Genomic DNA, 16231 nt, shown 5'->3' with positions numbered 1-16231 from the left:
ATGCGCATGCGCAATGGGGACGGGCAAGTGTTCCTGCTTTTAATTTAATGTTCTCTTCAGAGAGAACTTTGCAGATGTGACCCGCGCTGTGCAGAGAGGAGATCCGGGGGTGTCCGGCCATTACACCATCCCGTGTACCGGGCGCTGCTCCCTCATCCCCGGCGATTCTCCTCCAGCACCCTCCACCTGCCATGGAGCTGCTGGACCCCACTGTCTCCTGCCGAGTCTGATGCCGGAACCCCTGGAAATGGAGCTGGGCATTGCTGGGGTGAGAGATGAGTGCTGGGTCTGCCGGCTGCTGTATTGGGTGGCAGGGATCACGGGCAAAACCGGCTATAACGCCACTCAAACTTGGCGGAAAAAAAACAGGGCTGATCAGAGCGCAACGAATGTTAATACATTCCACAGCGCTTCAACTTACATTGGACCCAATGCAAGTGTCAGCCGCGTCGGAAGCTCTGCGATAGTTTAGACAGGCGGAGTTTTTTTTTTTTTAGAACGCAAAACTTTATTAGTACATAAGAGAAGGCACTGCGGATGCGGAAACAGGATGTCAGCGATGCGGTAAGTGTTGATAAATCCCGCCCTTACAGAGATAAGTCCTACAGTTCCGCTCATGTGTCTGGCCTTCAGCTCTGTAGTTGTGTCGTTCTGTGTAGACTCTACCGCAGGATTGAACTTGTAAAGTGGCAAATACAATTGTGAGTAATGATTTCAACGTTAAAGGTCACCGAGTCATTATCTTATTACCGAGAATGTGTGATTACAGACAGCAGTGTTCTGTTCCGCAGCGCGGAGCCATTGTGCGTCTCATACCATTAACATTATGGAAGTAAATTGCACATCTTTCTCCCATTCATATGAGTGTCCGTATGTCTTCCTGCGCGGTGATTGCGCTATTACCAGCTTCCTGTGATAGGCTAATAATGCTAATGCCTGAGGTCATCACACCTGCTGTCACTGTGTATCTCTCAGGCGGTGCTGCTGTCACTGTGTATCTCTCAGGTGGTGCTGCTGTCTGTGTATCTCTCAGGCGGTGCTGCTGTCACTGTGTATCCCTCAGGCGGTGCTGCTGTCACTGTGTATCTCTCAGGTGGTGCTGCTCTCACTGTGTATCTCTCAGGTGGTGCTGCTGTCACTGTGTATCTCTCAGGCGGTGCTGCTGTCACTGTATCTCTCAGGTGGTGCTGCTGTCTGTGTATCCCTCAGGTGGTGCTGCTGTCACTGTGTATCTCTCAGGCGGTGCTGCTGTCACTGTGTATCTCTCAGGTGGTGCTGCTCTCACTGTGTATCTCTCAGGTGGTGCTGCTCTCACTGTGTATCTCTCAGGCGGTGCTGCTGTCACTGTGTATCTCTCAGGCGGTGCTGCTGTCACTGTATCTCTCAGGTGGTGCTGCTGTCTGTGTATCCCTCAGGTGGTGCTGCTGTCACTGTGTATCTCTCAGGCGGTGCTGCTGTCACTGTATCTCTCAGGTGGTGCTGCTGTCTGTGTATCTCTCAGGTGATGCTGCTGTCACTGTGTATCTCTCAGGCGATGCTGCTGTCTGTGTATCCCTCTGGTGGTGCTGCTGTCACTGTGTATCTCTCAGGTGGTGCTGCTCTCACTGTGTATCCCTCAGGTGGTGCTGCTGTCACTGTGTATCTCTCAGGCGGTGCTGCTGTCACTGTATCTCTCAGGCGGTGCTGCTGTCACTGTGTATCTCTTAGGTGATGCTGCTGTCACAGTGTATCTCTCAGGCGGTGCTGCTGTCACTGTGTATCTCTCAGGCGGTTCTGCTGTCACTGTATCTCTCAGGCGATGCTGCTGTCTGTGTATCTCTCAGGTGATGCTGCTGTCACTGTGTATCTCTCAGGCGATGCTGCTCTCACTGTGTATCTCTCAGGCGGTGCTGCTGTCACTGTGTATCTCTCAGGTGATGCTGCTGTCACTGTGTATCTCTCAGGCGGTGCTGCTGTCTGTGTATCCCTCAGGTGGTGCTGCTGTCACTGTGTATCTCTCAGGTGGTGCTGCTGTCGCTGTGTATCTCTCAGGCGGTGCTGCTTTCACTGTGTATCTCTCAGGTGATGCTGCTGTCACTGTGTATCTCAGGCGGTGCTGCTGTCACTGTGTATCTCTCAGGTGGTGCTGCTGTCACTGTGTATCTCTCAGGCGGTGCTGCTGTCACAGTGTATCTCTCAGGTGGTGCTGCTGTCACGGTGTATCTCTCAGGCGGTTCTGCTGTCACTGTGTATCTCAGGCGGTGCTGCTGTCACTGTGTATCTCTCAGGCGGTGCTGCTGTCACTGTGTATCTCTCAGGCGGTGCTACTCTCACTGTGTATCTCTCAGGTGGTGCTGCTGTCACTGTATCTCTCAGGTGGTGCTGCTGTCTGTGTATCCCTCAGGTGGTGCTGCTGTCACTGTGTATCTCTCAGGCGGTGCTGCTGTCACTGTGTATCCCTCAGGCGGTGCTGCTGTCACTGTGTATCTCTCAGGCGGTGCTGCTGTCTGTGTATCTCTCAGGCAGTGCTGCTGTCTGTGTATCCCTCAGGTGGTGCTGCTGTCACTGTGTATCTCTCAGGCGGTGCTGCTGTCACTGTGTATCTCTCAGGCGGTGCTGCTGTCTGTGTATCCCTCAGGTGGTGGTGCTGTCACTGTGTATCTCTCAGGCGGTGCTGCTGTCACTGTGTATCTCTCAGGTGGTGCTGCTGTCACTGTGTATCTCTCAGGCGGTGCTGCTGTCACTGTGTATCTCTCAGGCGGTGCTGCTGTCACTGTGTATCTCTCAGGCGGTGCTGCTGTCACTGTGTATCTCTCAGGTGGTGCTGCTCTCACTGTGTATCCCTCAGGCGGTGCTGCTGTCACTGTGTATCTCTCAGGCGGTGCTGCTCTCACTGTGTATCTCTCAGGCGATGCTGCTCTCACTGTGTATCTCTCAGGTGGCACTGCTGTCACTGTATATCTCTCAGGTGGCGCTGCTGTCGCTGTGTATCTCTCAGGTGGTGCTGCTGCTGTCACTGTATCTCTCAGGAGGTGGTGCTGCTGTCACTGTATCTCTCAGGTGGTGCTGCTGCTGTCACTGTATCTCTCAGGTGGTGGTGCTGCTGTCACTATATCTCTCAGGTGGTGCTGCTGCTGTCACTATATCTCAGGTGGTGGTGGTGCTGCTGTCACTGTATTTCTCAGGTGGTGCTGCTGCTGTCCCTGTGTATCTCTCTTGTGGTGTTGCTGTCACTGTGTATCCGTCAGGTCTACATCCTTACTGTATTGCTGTACAAATCACAGTGTCTGGCATATTCTGCTTTGCATATATTTTTGCGTAATGTATCCCCCTCCCCCATTTTGTTAACATTTCCTTCCAACATGAAATGCAGCTGCCATTTTGTTGGAGCACAAATGTCCTTCTGGACACCTGTTTCCATGTCTCTTGTTATAGGGGCATTGGGCTGAGGTACACGCTAATGCATTCACAGCTGTGAGTTTGTATGCAGTAACTGTGTGTCACGATGCTAATGCCGGAGCTGCCGGGAAATGTATTACGATGCCCACCGGCAGGTTCCCAGTTTCAAACAACTGCGTACAGACAGACGGCAGTGGCCGCAGATCCCTCAATAATTGCTTAACCATATTGTGGGGCGTGGGATCTGAGACATTGGGACCATGTATTCTGCATAGGGGATAGCAGATGTAGGCTGAGACACACATTGTAACCCACTGGTGGTACTTCACCTCAGAGGGTAACCAGAAGCAGTGTCCTAAAACATATCCTGAAATGAAATGATAATTGATTCCTGTCCATCACAAATCCTATTCCGTCTTCTGGTACAGAGCGATTACTGTAGATATGAGTCTGGTTATATAATATGTTCATCTACCATCGTGCTGTTTCCGATCCATTGTTATCAGCGACAAATCAGCTTTTCTGTTCTGTTTTGAAATATGGAATTGTAGAAACAAACTTCCATGGCAGCCATTTTATCTGTCCCTGTATAACACGCTTGTAATATGATGTATGTAATAATATTCACAGGATACATTTACTAAGATGGGAGTTCTAGTGAAGAAACCTATAGTAACCAATCACATTCTACGGTACTTGTTTCCTAGCACGGCCACAACGATCATGATCGTGGGCATCGTGAGTAAAAATCGCGGCCATCGCATGTACTAAAAAATCGGGTGCGATGGTACCGACGCGATGCCCGCGATTTCCCATAGGGAACAATGTTAAATGGCTCAATTTACCCGCGATGCCCCCGATTTCCCATAGGAAACAATGTTAAATGGCTCAATTTACCCAAATCATCATAGGGAACAATGGTAAATGGGCCAGAAACCCCCCAAAACACCCCATGAACAGTGAAATGTCCCCCCAAAAGTAGTTTGCCTTTTCATACCCCCACTATTCACGTCGGCGTGGAGTTGAGAACAGAATAGTGTGGCGAGCGCAGCGAGCCACCGAGCCCGAAGCGTGGCGAGCGCAGCAAACCCCGCGAGGGGACGCGGATACCTGTGAAGCCCGCGAAGGGACGCGTTTACCTGTGAAGGTATCTGCGTCCCCTCGCGGGGCTCGCCACGCTTCGGGCTCGGTGGCTCGCTGCGCTCGCCACACTATTCTATTCTCAACTCCACGCCGACGTGGATAGTGGGGTATGAAAAGGTCAAAGGACGCGTACCGCCGCCCCTCGCGGGCTCGCTGCGCTCGCCGCGCTTTGGGTTTGCGTTGATCGTGGGGTGGCGTAAACTACTTTTGGGGGGACATTTCACTGTTCAGGGGTGTTTTTGGGGGTTTCTGGCCCATTTACCATTGTTCACTATGATAATTTGGTGAAATTGAGGCATTTAACATTGTCTCCTATGGGAAATCGGGGGCATCGCGGGTAAATTGAGGCATTTAACATTGTTTCCTATGGGAAATCGGGGGCATCGCGTCTGGACCATTTAAGCCTTTTTTAGCCGCATACGACGCGACCGACGCGATTTTGACTGTTTTCAATGCATTTCAATAGGAAAATCGGGGGCATCGCGTCGGTCGCGTCGCAGACCATTAAAAATTACACCTGATGCCCGCGATTGTGGCCGTGCTAGGAAACAAGTACCCATTCTACTTCCTGTTTATTTAGCACCTCCTAGAAGATAATAGATCGATTTTGATTGGTTGCTATGGGCAACATCCCATCTTCAATAGGACTCCCATCTTAGTAAATTTACTGCACAGTCTGCAAATGCTAAGATGCAGACCAATTGGGTAAGGCAATGCTGTGATCTCACTGCAAGTAAAACATTTATTTCTTAATGTTATTCTTTGTTTCAGAAGTTGGGGGCAAGAAGTTGAAAAGCACGATACAGAGGAGCACGGAAACGGGACTGGCAGTAGAGATGAGGAATTGGATGACTAGACAGGCGAGTCGGGAGTCTAATGATGGAAGTATGAACAGTTACAGCTCGGAGGGAAAGTAAGTCTAAAGATCTGGTAGATGTGAGAACCCGGCAGTATAAAAATCATAGCATGCTCCTCCTGCAGGTCTGTACCATGTCTCCAATGGCTTCCATACAGTGAATGGCTGTCAGCACTCTGATTGGTTGATAGATCCAGTCATCTACCAATCAGCATTCTGGCAGCTGTTCACTGTCTGGCTGGAGGCTGCAAGGCAGGTAGCGAAGGCAGCCTGGCCACTCTGATAATGGGGTACATTCAGTGCGGACGGCGAGGGGGGTTTGTACGGCGAGGATGACTTTTTTTGGTGAGAAAAAGCCATCCTCACCGTCCAACCCCCCCACGCCGTATTCAGTGTTCCCGCTACATTTTGTGGCGAACCTCACCGTTTGGATGGCCGTACTTGCCATCTCCACCTTGCTGAAAAGAACCAGTGAGGTGGAAACAGTGAGTGAAGGGGACGTTGTTAAATACTCTGATGGCGAGCCATCGGCACTGCTCACCATCAGGGGCTTGCTGACAGCATTGAATATAGCCATGTTACCACACTTGCTCAAAGGGCCCCTAGAATTGAGAAGCCCAGGACAATTGGTCAGTGTGTCTGTACGCTAAGATGCCCTTATTGGAGCACATTATTGTTATTAGAATTGTTAGGTCGAATTTTTAAACCATCTTCTTGAACTCAAACCCCAAACCCTGTAATACAGTAAATGTCATGTTTTTCCTCCACAGCCTAATATTTCCTGGGGTACGGTTGGGGTCTGACAGCCAGTTCAGTGATTTCCTGGATGGACTCGGGCCTGCACAATTAGTTGGACGACAGACCTTAGCAACACCTTCCATGGGTATGTTATCATTGTTCTTAGAATATAAATGCCACAATGCAACCTGTTTCATCATCCATCCCTGATTTTATATGAATAAGTCACACGGTCCTTATCGAGCTGAGAACTATTACAACCAGCAGTGGCATCACTTACCCCCTCCTTCACCCATTGAAGTGGCCGCTAAAAGGGGTGTGGCTTTGTGGGTGGGTGTGGCTTTGCTGAAGAGGCATGGCTAAGTGTCTCAAACCCTGTTTGCGTAACTCTGGGGGAGTTTGCCTTGTCTGCAGAGCCGGCTTCTGCACTGTGACAGGAGCCGCGTGCTGCATGTAATGTCACTGTGCAGTAACCGGCTCCTGTCACTGAGACGGAGCCGGCACTTTTGTGTGGCCAGCAAACCCATTGTGATGTCACTGATAACCCGCACTGGCAATTTGGGCCATGAAAAAAAAATTAGGCCTAAAAAAAGGGCCCATTATTTTGCAGATTATTCAGAATTGCGTTTCTGTGAAGAAGGAATTATTCATCAATACTTTACTAAACATTGTAATTCAAACTATTAATGCACATTTCCAGTATACAGTAGGTATCAGTTACAGTACATTGTAAGAAAAAGCATTCCAACCCTTTCTGCTGTCTATATGTCTACATTCTGGGCGAACGCGGTCCCATGCGATATATCGTATGTGAAAGGAAAGCATGCGACCTTCCCGGGGGGCTCGGGGTCGGGTGGCCCATACATCGCAGTAGTGGATGGGGGCACCTTTAGTAAATTCCCCCCCTGGTGTCAGTGGTGGGGGAAGGAGGAGGTTATATAATAATGGGAAGGGCACTCGGAGCAGGATTGCCCTGTCTGAATGGGCTACACCATAGTGCCAGGGATCATTGGATAAATATATATATATATATATATATATATATATATATATATATATATATATATATATATATGATATTCTCTATTTACAAGGGTGAATGTATAGTGCTGAACAGTAAATATACTATTTTAATCATTCCTGTCTCTTGCTTCTATCCTGTAGGTGATATCCAGGTTGGAATGGTGGACAAGAAAGGCCAATTGGAAGTAGAAGTTATACGTGCACGTGGTCTTGTTGTAAAACCAGGGTCAAAGACACTGCCAGGTGAGAGGTTTACTTGTTCACCAAATCTCAATTCAGCCATCCCTCCATTGTTTCATGCTAAAATATATTACTTACACTTGGATTACTGTCCCCATTTACATGAGCATTTCTCCCCGGGGTGAGATCAGGGCGATTCCGAGACCTTAATGATTGATGGAAATCAGTTGCAGAGTTCTTGTTGCATCCTGATACCAATCAGCCCCCTTTTAGGCATAAACCCTGCCTTTATCCTGGCTTGGAACTTGGACACAAAACACAGGGTTTCTTTAACCCCCGTTCACACCTTGGAGGGGTATTCAATGACCCTGAAAGAGAGATACGGTGGAGAGTATTCGACACCCTCCCCTTCACTCGCCGTTTCCACCTCGCTGATTCATTTTTACGAGGTGGATATGGCGAGTGTGGCCATTAAAATAGCGGGGCTCACAACAAAATGCAGCAGACTCACTGCATTTGCGGCGAACCTCACCGTTTAAGGGATTTCTCCATTACATTGAATACAACGAGGGATGGCAAGTGGGTTTGACGGCGAGGATGGCTTGTTTTCAGCGAGAAAAAAAGCCATCCTTCGCCATACAAACCCGCTGGGAATTAAGCCTGGGGATTCCAAAACTCAAAGTTAAGTAAATTTACCATCTCGATCAGGGGTAGCCAACTCCAGTCCTCGAGAGCTACCAACAGTTCACGTTTTCCAGCTCACCTCGCAGGGATACAGCTGAACTCATTACTGACTAACACATTTTAAAAGATCCACAGGTAGAGCTAAATACTTCACTTGTGATTCTGTGAGGAGACCTGGAAAACTGATGGTAGCTCTCGAGGACTGGAGTTGGCTACCCCTGCTCTAGATCCTCAGTACCCCTCCTGACAGAATCACAAGAGAACTCATTAGCACTACTTGTGGATCTTTCAAAATGTGTTAGTAAGTAATGAGTGCACCTGTGCACCTGCCAGGTGACCTGCAAAAACGTGAGCTGTTGGGGGTTCTTGACGACCATGTTTGGAAACCACTGCTCTAGATTACATTTTAGCTACAGTATATATATATTTTTAATAGGTATAGCCAGAACATTGTATCTATTCTTTATTCCATTCCTTATGACATCATTGTTACTCTTAGGAAAGACACATTTCAAAAAACGAAGACCGTTAAAAATAATTCTGTGTCATAAAGGAAATTAGAAGGGTAGCAGCGCTGGCTAAAAAATGAATAAAATTGGGTTAAAATAACATAAAATTAATGGTAAGGATTGGACTGATTGTACAATTTAAAAACAATACATTTTATTCAATAATAAGACCAAAGAATTGCTGGTATAAATGCAAAGGGCTATTCGAAGGGGATCAAATCGCAATGTGGGACTGTCCGTTCCTATTATGCCTGGGGTCAGGACCATATAAAGTGCAAATGCAAACAATGAATTGGGTTACCGTCCACCTGTAGACACGTAGTTGGGGTGTATGGTTTCTCTCCCTGGGACTCAAGGCCCGAGTTGGAGTTTGAGTCCCAGGGAGAGAAACCATACACCCCAATAAAATTCTCATAAAAGAAATTGTTGCAGACTTATAGGGCTACATTTATAATTTTTATTGATCCAGAATTAACCATTATAAATTAAGAATGCAAACTGACAGCTGTAAAACAACCTAATGAAATACCCTCTCCAAATTGATTATAATGATCTGTAATTCATTGGCTTAGTTATTTGTTGCCAAGATAATCGCCCCATTCATCCTCCTGTATGTTTAACATGTGTAAGGCTAACCACTCAATATCATATCATTTATTTTGTACCACCAACTGGAAATTTAAAATGATGATAATGTAATTATTTAAATTGTTATCCAGCATGACATTTGAATATGTATAGTATTACTTCGTTTCTTAATATAAAGATGCTCATTTATATACAATATATTAAGCAGATAAATCCATAGTTCCTGCTGTGCCTAACTCAACCTTCTATTTTTCTCCCCCCTGTAGCTCCGTATGTAAAAGTATATCTCATAGAAAATGGATCCTGCATAGCCAAAAAGAAAACAAAGGTAGCAAGAAAAACGCTGGAGCCTTTATACCAGCAACTGTTATCTTTTGAAGAATCACCGCAAGGAAAAGTTTTACAGGTAAAGGTTTTTTTTCTATGAGTAAAATGCATTGTAATAAAAGTGTGGTGGGACTGCCATGGGTGCCCCGCCAAGGCCTCACAACCCCCATACAAGGCTCCCACAGTATTTATTGAGGCACCCTGCTGTTCTCTTTTGCAGAGTGGGAGATGCTTTACTACAGGCTTGTAATTCACTATTCCAAACCTGAAGAATACATATGTTCAATTATAATAAATACGTTAATTATTATGTTCACTTTTATTTTGTTTACAAATGAATGTTTCCTATGTTCCATTAATAACCAGGGGATGCCTTTTAAAGTGCACAAGGTTGACCTATATTGGTCTAATCATGAAGCAAAGAAAAGAGTGTTGAAGTGAGTCAGTGGAGAAGTTGCCCATTTCAATCAATCGGCTTTGAAGTAACATATATCAACTGCATTCTATTAAAATTATACATAGCAGATGATTGGTTGCCATGGACACTGGCTCACTTATTTACTCTTCTCACTGCTCTGTGAATAGACCCCAGAGTGGGCTAATGTAATATCTTTGCAAATGCAACCTTGTTTGATATTATGATAGATCTCCATTAATGCAGAAGATCTTTCCGAATAAGCCTCTACATTACGTACATGACTTTTTCTAACTGCAATTGTGGCTGCTTCTTCCAGCTATCTATTGCAACTGGGTTCTCCCGTATGAGCTGACATTGTATGTCCACTGGAATGGTTAGATTCTAAACCAGTACTGTCTGAAATAAATAACTCAATCTGTGTTAATTATGAGATTGATTGCCCACAATCTGCAGTACTGAGACTATGGCATTTACAGAACAGTGCATTGCTGGAAGTGCATCACTCATGCTGGCAGAGGGGAAGGATAAGTGTTCCTTTATAGATGGGTGTTAAGATGGGTCTTCCTTAATTGGGAAATGTTATTGAATGGTAATGAGTTAACATAGCGTCTTCTAATCCGCTGGATTCTTTTCAAATAAACATAATTAATAAGGCAACAACTTCTCTTCTGTTTCCGCCATAACTAGCAAAAGAAGAATTTGCTATAATTATTTAAAAAAAAAAACCTTATAATCAGTTTGGGGATATGAATGAATCATCCGGCCATTCCATTAAGCTAGCATTATAGTTGAAGGCCAAAGCCCAAGACATTTGGCCTGGATTTATCTTTCCATAGATGTTACAGGGATGATTTTGGTGTGAACCAACAGAAAAATATATTTTAAGGTCTATCTTATCAAGCAGCCCAAGACAGACTTGAACTTTCCAAGTATATTTAAACGGATGCCATGCATAACAATGGGGCAGATGTATTAAGCCTCAACAAGAGATAAATGAAAGGGTGATAAAGAGAGATAAACGTCCAGCCAATCAGCTCCTTACTGACTTTTTTCAAACACAGCCTGTAACATGGCAGTTAGCAGGTGATTGGCTGGACGTTTATCTCTCTTTATCACCCTTGAATCAATCTCTTGTTAAGACTTAATACATCTGCCCCAATATGACTTAACAATTGGCAAAATAATGGGAGATGGTATTGGTGGGTTGACTGGCATTGGTCAGATACTTATGCCTTGGCTTTCTAGGTATGGTCACTTCCTTACGTAAGATGTGGGCTCTTCTGCATGGGTGTCTCTTGTATCAAGTGCACTGATTGCATTATTGCCACTTCATGCTATCAGTGGTCTCAACCCAAGAGGCGTAAAGGGAATTTGACTGTTGCAGAATCATGGGGGACTATCACGTGCAATACTCATGCAGGATGGCAGTATATGGATATTTTCTGTGAATTTGCAGTTCTTATTTAAGTGAAGTATTTACTACATATTATTTAGCAAAAAAATAAATATGGAAACCCGGTGAGTGTTAACCAATTAGTCGCGTACATTTTTTTTTTTACCAATTCTATTGAATTATGTTAGAGTTTGCTTTAGCATTGACCGGTGAACCTAATACTATTTCCTCTCTTGTTTTATTTCATCAGATAATTGTTTGGGGAGACTATGGACGCATGGATCATAAGTCTTTTATGGGTGTGGCACAGATACTTTTAGACGAACTGGACCTTTCCAACATGGTGATTGGATGGTTTAAACTTTTCCCCCCTTCCTCTCTAGTAGACCCAACGTTAGCTCCTCTAACCAGAAGAGCATCCCAGTCATCTCTTGACAGTTCAACAGGACATTCATATGCTCGGTCATAGCCCCTGTGAAAAACTGTTGACTCTGCAACCAGCGTTTCAAAAAATAAACAAAACAATATGACAACAAAACAAAATATGACAGGTCGCGCACCCTGGTAAACACTGCATGCTTAATGTTGTGTCTTCTGAGCCTGTTTCTAGGGATACCAAGCGATCCTGCATTCTCAGTGGAAGTCGCACACATTGTGCGCTATAGAAGGTTCTCAGGTGAAGGAGTGGAGCTAACCAACGGGTTTGGAGACCAGTGAAGCTCAGTTCTAGCTGAATCTGAAGCCATGGATTACTGACAATAAAAAAAAAGAAATATTTCATGCAACAAAAGTCACCTTCAATGGCATATCATATTGTTGCAAAGTTTTCTTTTTGTATTTGCCCCCAAGGACTGGGAACCCCCAAGAAAGAGCTCTTTGTAAACGAATCAGTAAAGTACGAGACAGTGGAAGACAGTGGAAGAAAAAACACCAGTGTTATAAAGGGCGATCGTTGTGAGAAATCACATAGGCCCAGCGTCCGAAAAAAAAGTTCGCTTAGCATAAAACATAAAAGGAATCCAATCTTTGATTATTTCTCTGGGGAAGATTTTTCTGTGGTTATTCAGTACTTAAGAAAAGTAAAATTCAATTTTAATTTTTATTTCAGTTTGCATGGACACGGATCTAAGTGAACACAAAAAAAATATTTTCTTTGGGCTGCAACTTGCAAAAAATAAAAAATGAGCAAAAAGATAACAGCCATTTTCAACAATTTATATTCTTTTTAAGAAAACAAATTTCACTAGTGCATGGTTTTAAAAAAATAAAGGGGAAGAGAATGCAACGGCGTGAAACAAAGACAAACCACGTTCATCGTTCTTAAAAACCAATCATGGTCTGTGTTTTTGCAGACGCATACAAAAACAACAAATAAAAAAAATTCTTTCTAGCAAATATTTAAAATTCTCTTTGTGACAAGAAATAAATGTAACATATACAATTTATTTAAATGTAAAAGGTAAAAGCCTTGTAAAGTTTAACATTATGTGCAAATTGTACATGTCTATTATCTGTTCTCTCACTAGTCACTATTTTTGCATTGTGTCTTTCATTCCCACGTATTTCCTGGACCTCTTTTCTGAATCCATTCTTTCAGGTTTGTCCGCGGCGCACACATTTACTCCCCCGTGTGCTGTGACTGCTCCTCCCCCTCCCCATTTTTTGAAAAAGTTTTGCAGACTTTTTCCCCTGCATTCTTGAATTCTTTAACAAAAAACTAAAAACATTGTTTGACCTGGCAAGTTCAGGAGAGGCTAGCCTCCTGGAGCCCATTGCATAGCAAATGTTTCTTTATTTCAAGCATGTTGAAAAAAGTATTTTGCAACATGGCTTCAGAGAACCTACGGTAAATCAGCATGTCTTTGATATAGAAGATATTTGAACTTTTTTGCAATATCTTGTACAGTGCATGGTACAGTAACTAATTTTTTTTTCACCATCAAACTGAGTCTTAATGGAGAAAAAAAAACAATAAATGTGGCTATTTTCAGACCTCTTAAATTCTTTGTCAGCACCCAGCAATGTTATCTTGAGGGTTCAACTGAAATTCCTATCATGAGGCGTTATAGTATCCACTATTTTTAAAGAATGAGCGCCCTTTTTGCACTTTGTCAGAGATCTTTATCATACCAGGTGACGTTTTTAATTGCTGTTTAATTTTTCAGCATTACAGAGGTCAAACTTTTCAAGAGCTTTGTTACAGTGGACAGTTCGCCTGGTGTTTTGGCCGCTTCGGCCTAAGCACGTGCCCCCTCTAAAGGCACTTTCCTTTAAATGAACTGTATTGTTTAAGCGAAAATAGTGATACCAGTCTCTAAACTTTTTGTTTTTCTTAAAAAAAAAACACTAACTTACCCACAGGGCTCTGGCTGCCATATTTGCGCTCCCGAGCGCAACTGTTGAGCCGTGTGGGCATCTCTGCTTGTTCCCTTTCAATCCCCCTAAGGTACAAACCAAAAATATGTGTTTGGGTGTGTTGAAGGTATTGCATCTTGAAAGTTAAAGCATAAATATATGTCTCACTATTTCATACAAGTGAAATACGACATTGCCTTTTTTTTCTCTCCTTATCTTCTGGATTCCCAAAATCAGTCTTGGGTAGCCCGTAACTCTCCAGCTTTTATGGAACTATAAGTTCCAGCATGCCCAGGGTGGTGTGGCTTGTCGTAACTTATACTTTCACAATTGTTTGGGAGCCAAAGTTTTCTTACCACCTGTAAGTTGTTTATATGCAAACGTATACCTTACATGTGAGTTTGCGTATATAAATATATACACAAAGGTGTATCGAAACATTTATATGTGTTTATGCATATAATTGTGTTTATATGAATATACACATCCGCGAGCACATATAGAAAGCATTGACAAAATTTATTATTTCATTATGATAGCTCATGAAAAAAATATTTTTAATAGACATTATTCGTCAGTATATTTTAATACCCAACTTTACAAATTGGCTAGTAAGGAAAATAAAGCATTTCCCTATTGATCATAATTGCCTTTCTTTTTAATTTATATAATTGTTTTTCCATGCAGTAGATAGATTACTAAATATTATATTAATTATGAAGTTGATAACACTGTTTATCAAAGCGATTTTAAATGGTTGTGAACCAGCAAAATGATAATTTAAACAAAAATAAAATTAAAAAAAAAAGATTATACATATATATAATATATATATATTATATATATATAAAAATAAAAGTACCATCTACAGTATCATCATGTCATTAATAATAAAAAACAATTTCTGGTATTGAAAATGCAGTGTAATATGTTATTTTCTGAAAATAAAAAATCCCAAGATGCATTTTTTTCTTTCTAATTTTTATAGGGAGAACAAGACCGTATATAAGATTTGTACATAAGTATCATTATGCAGTATTTATTTTAAAAGAAATAAAATTGATGTATTTTTTTTTTATTTCACATGTCTGCAGCTGTGCCCATGGTGTAGTCCTGTTATGCACACTATCCCAGTGACTACTGCAGTCTTGTACATAGTACGTTTTAACAGCAAGAGGAATTTACAGTTGGGTAATATGGCGGATTAGCCTTGCAATGAGCACCAACTAATGTAAAGCATATTAATTACGGTGGTGGTATTTAACACTTTATATAAAACATTTTCTTTACATATTTGGAGCATGATGTTTTATTTGTGCAGTAATTGCTTTCATAACTTGTGTAAAATGATATGAAGAACCGGTTAAATGTAAATTTCATGCATGGAAAAAGGGGAGCGCCAACTGCATTTTGGGGTGTTTCAATCGGGGACAGAGAGTGGTGGTAAATGGCATACATTCCAGCTGGGGTAAGGTCCAAAGTGGAGTCCCGCAAGGTTCAATATTGGGACCCACCTTGTTTAATATATTCATTAATGATATTGGGCCGGATTCTCTAAGCTTCAAAAGTGATAAAATAGAGAGTGATAAACAGCCAGCCAATCAGCTCCTGTCTTCCACTTTTCAAACACCGTCTGTGACATGGCAGACAGGAGCTGATTGGCTGGTTGTTTATCACTCTCTATTTTATCACTTGTGAAGCTTAGAGAATCTGGCCCATTAGAAGTGACATAGGGGGTTATTCTAGTTCATTCTTTCTGACAAAATCCTTCTTAGATGGAAAAAAACATGTGCACTGCGGGTGGGGCAGATGTAACTTGTGCAGAGAGAATTAGATTTGGGTGGGGTTTTACTTCAAAGTGAGATCTATATTGCAGTGTAAAATCATGCAGTCAGTATTTTCCCTGCACAGAAACAAAAAAACTCACCCAAATCTAATTCTCTCTGCACATGTTACATCTGCCCCCCTGCAGTGCACATGGTTTTGTCCATCTAAGAAGGATTTTGTCAGAAAGAATGAACTAGAATAAACCCCATAGTGTGTAATATTAAAATATTTGCGGATGACACAAAATTGATTAAGGAAATTAACTCAGGAGACAATGTGGAAACACTACAAAGTTACTTAAATAAACGGGAAAGGTGGAAAATGCAGTTTAACGTTGAAAAAATGTAATTCATTATGGGAACAAAAATGAACAAGCTACTTATAGGCTACATGGAGTTATTATAGGGAATTCTGCTGTAGAGAAGGACTTGGGGGTCATCATAGATGAAAAATTGGATGATAGTGCACAATGCTCAAGTGCAGCAGCAAAAGCAAACCGGACACTGGCATGCAGTAAAAGGGGAATGGATCCAAGGGATGCCAATGTGATAGTGCCTCTTTGGAAGGCATTGGTGAAACCACACTTGGAATCCTGTGTTCAGTTCTGGGCACCACACCTTAAAAAGGACATAAATGAATTGGAACAGGTACAGAGAAGGGCGAAAGAAATTCCATACTGAATTAAGAAGAGGATTCTTCATCATTAGAGCAGTAAAATTCTGGAACACATTGCCGGTGCGGGTGGTTACAGCAACTACTGTTAAGAATTTAAATCAAAACTGGATGCATTGTTGGCCACTAAGGGAATTTTA

The 16231-nt window shown here is 43.0% G+C and overlaps 1 protein-coding gene across 50 annotated transcripts in view; it reads left to right on the top strand.

Moving 5' to 3' along the window:
* Window positions 1-14883, top strand: part of RIMS2 (regulating synaptic membrane exocytosis 2) — a 558076-nt gene extending 543193 nt beyond the window's left edge. For 48 of the 50 annotated variants that reach the window (XM_083186888.1, XM_083186889.1, XM_083186886.1 and 45 more), the window contains 5 exons: window positions 5293-5434; window positions 6148-6260; window positions 7280-7381; window positions 9366-9505; window positions 11488-14883. In XM_083186888.1, the coding sequence (XP_083043014.1) occupies window positions 5293-5434; window positions 6148-6260; window positions 7280-7381; window positions 9366-9505; window positions 11488-11706 (716 nt within the window). In that variant the 3' untranslated portion in view covers window positions 11707-14883. The remainder of the gene's footprint in view (window positions 1-5292; window positions 5435-6147; window positions 6261-7279; window positions 7382-9365; window positions 9506-11487) is intronic. The other 2 variants (XM_083186887.1, XM_083186937.1) reach the window with 1 other exon arrangement.
* Window positions 14884-16231: the final 1348 nt, after the last annotated feature.

Source organism: Crinia signifera, chromosome 5 (assembly GCF_055691185.1).
Source record: "Crinia signifera chromosome 5, ASM5569118v1, whole genome shotgun sequence".
Lineage (NCBI taxonomy): Eukaryota > Metazoa > Chordata > Amphibia > Anura > Myobatrachidae > Crinia > Crinia signifera.
Note: the sequence above shows the minus strand (reverse complement) of the source record. Positions and strands in the feature narration are given on the sequence as shown.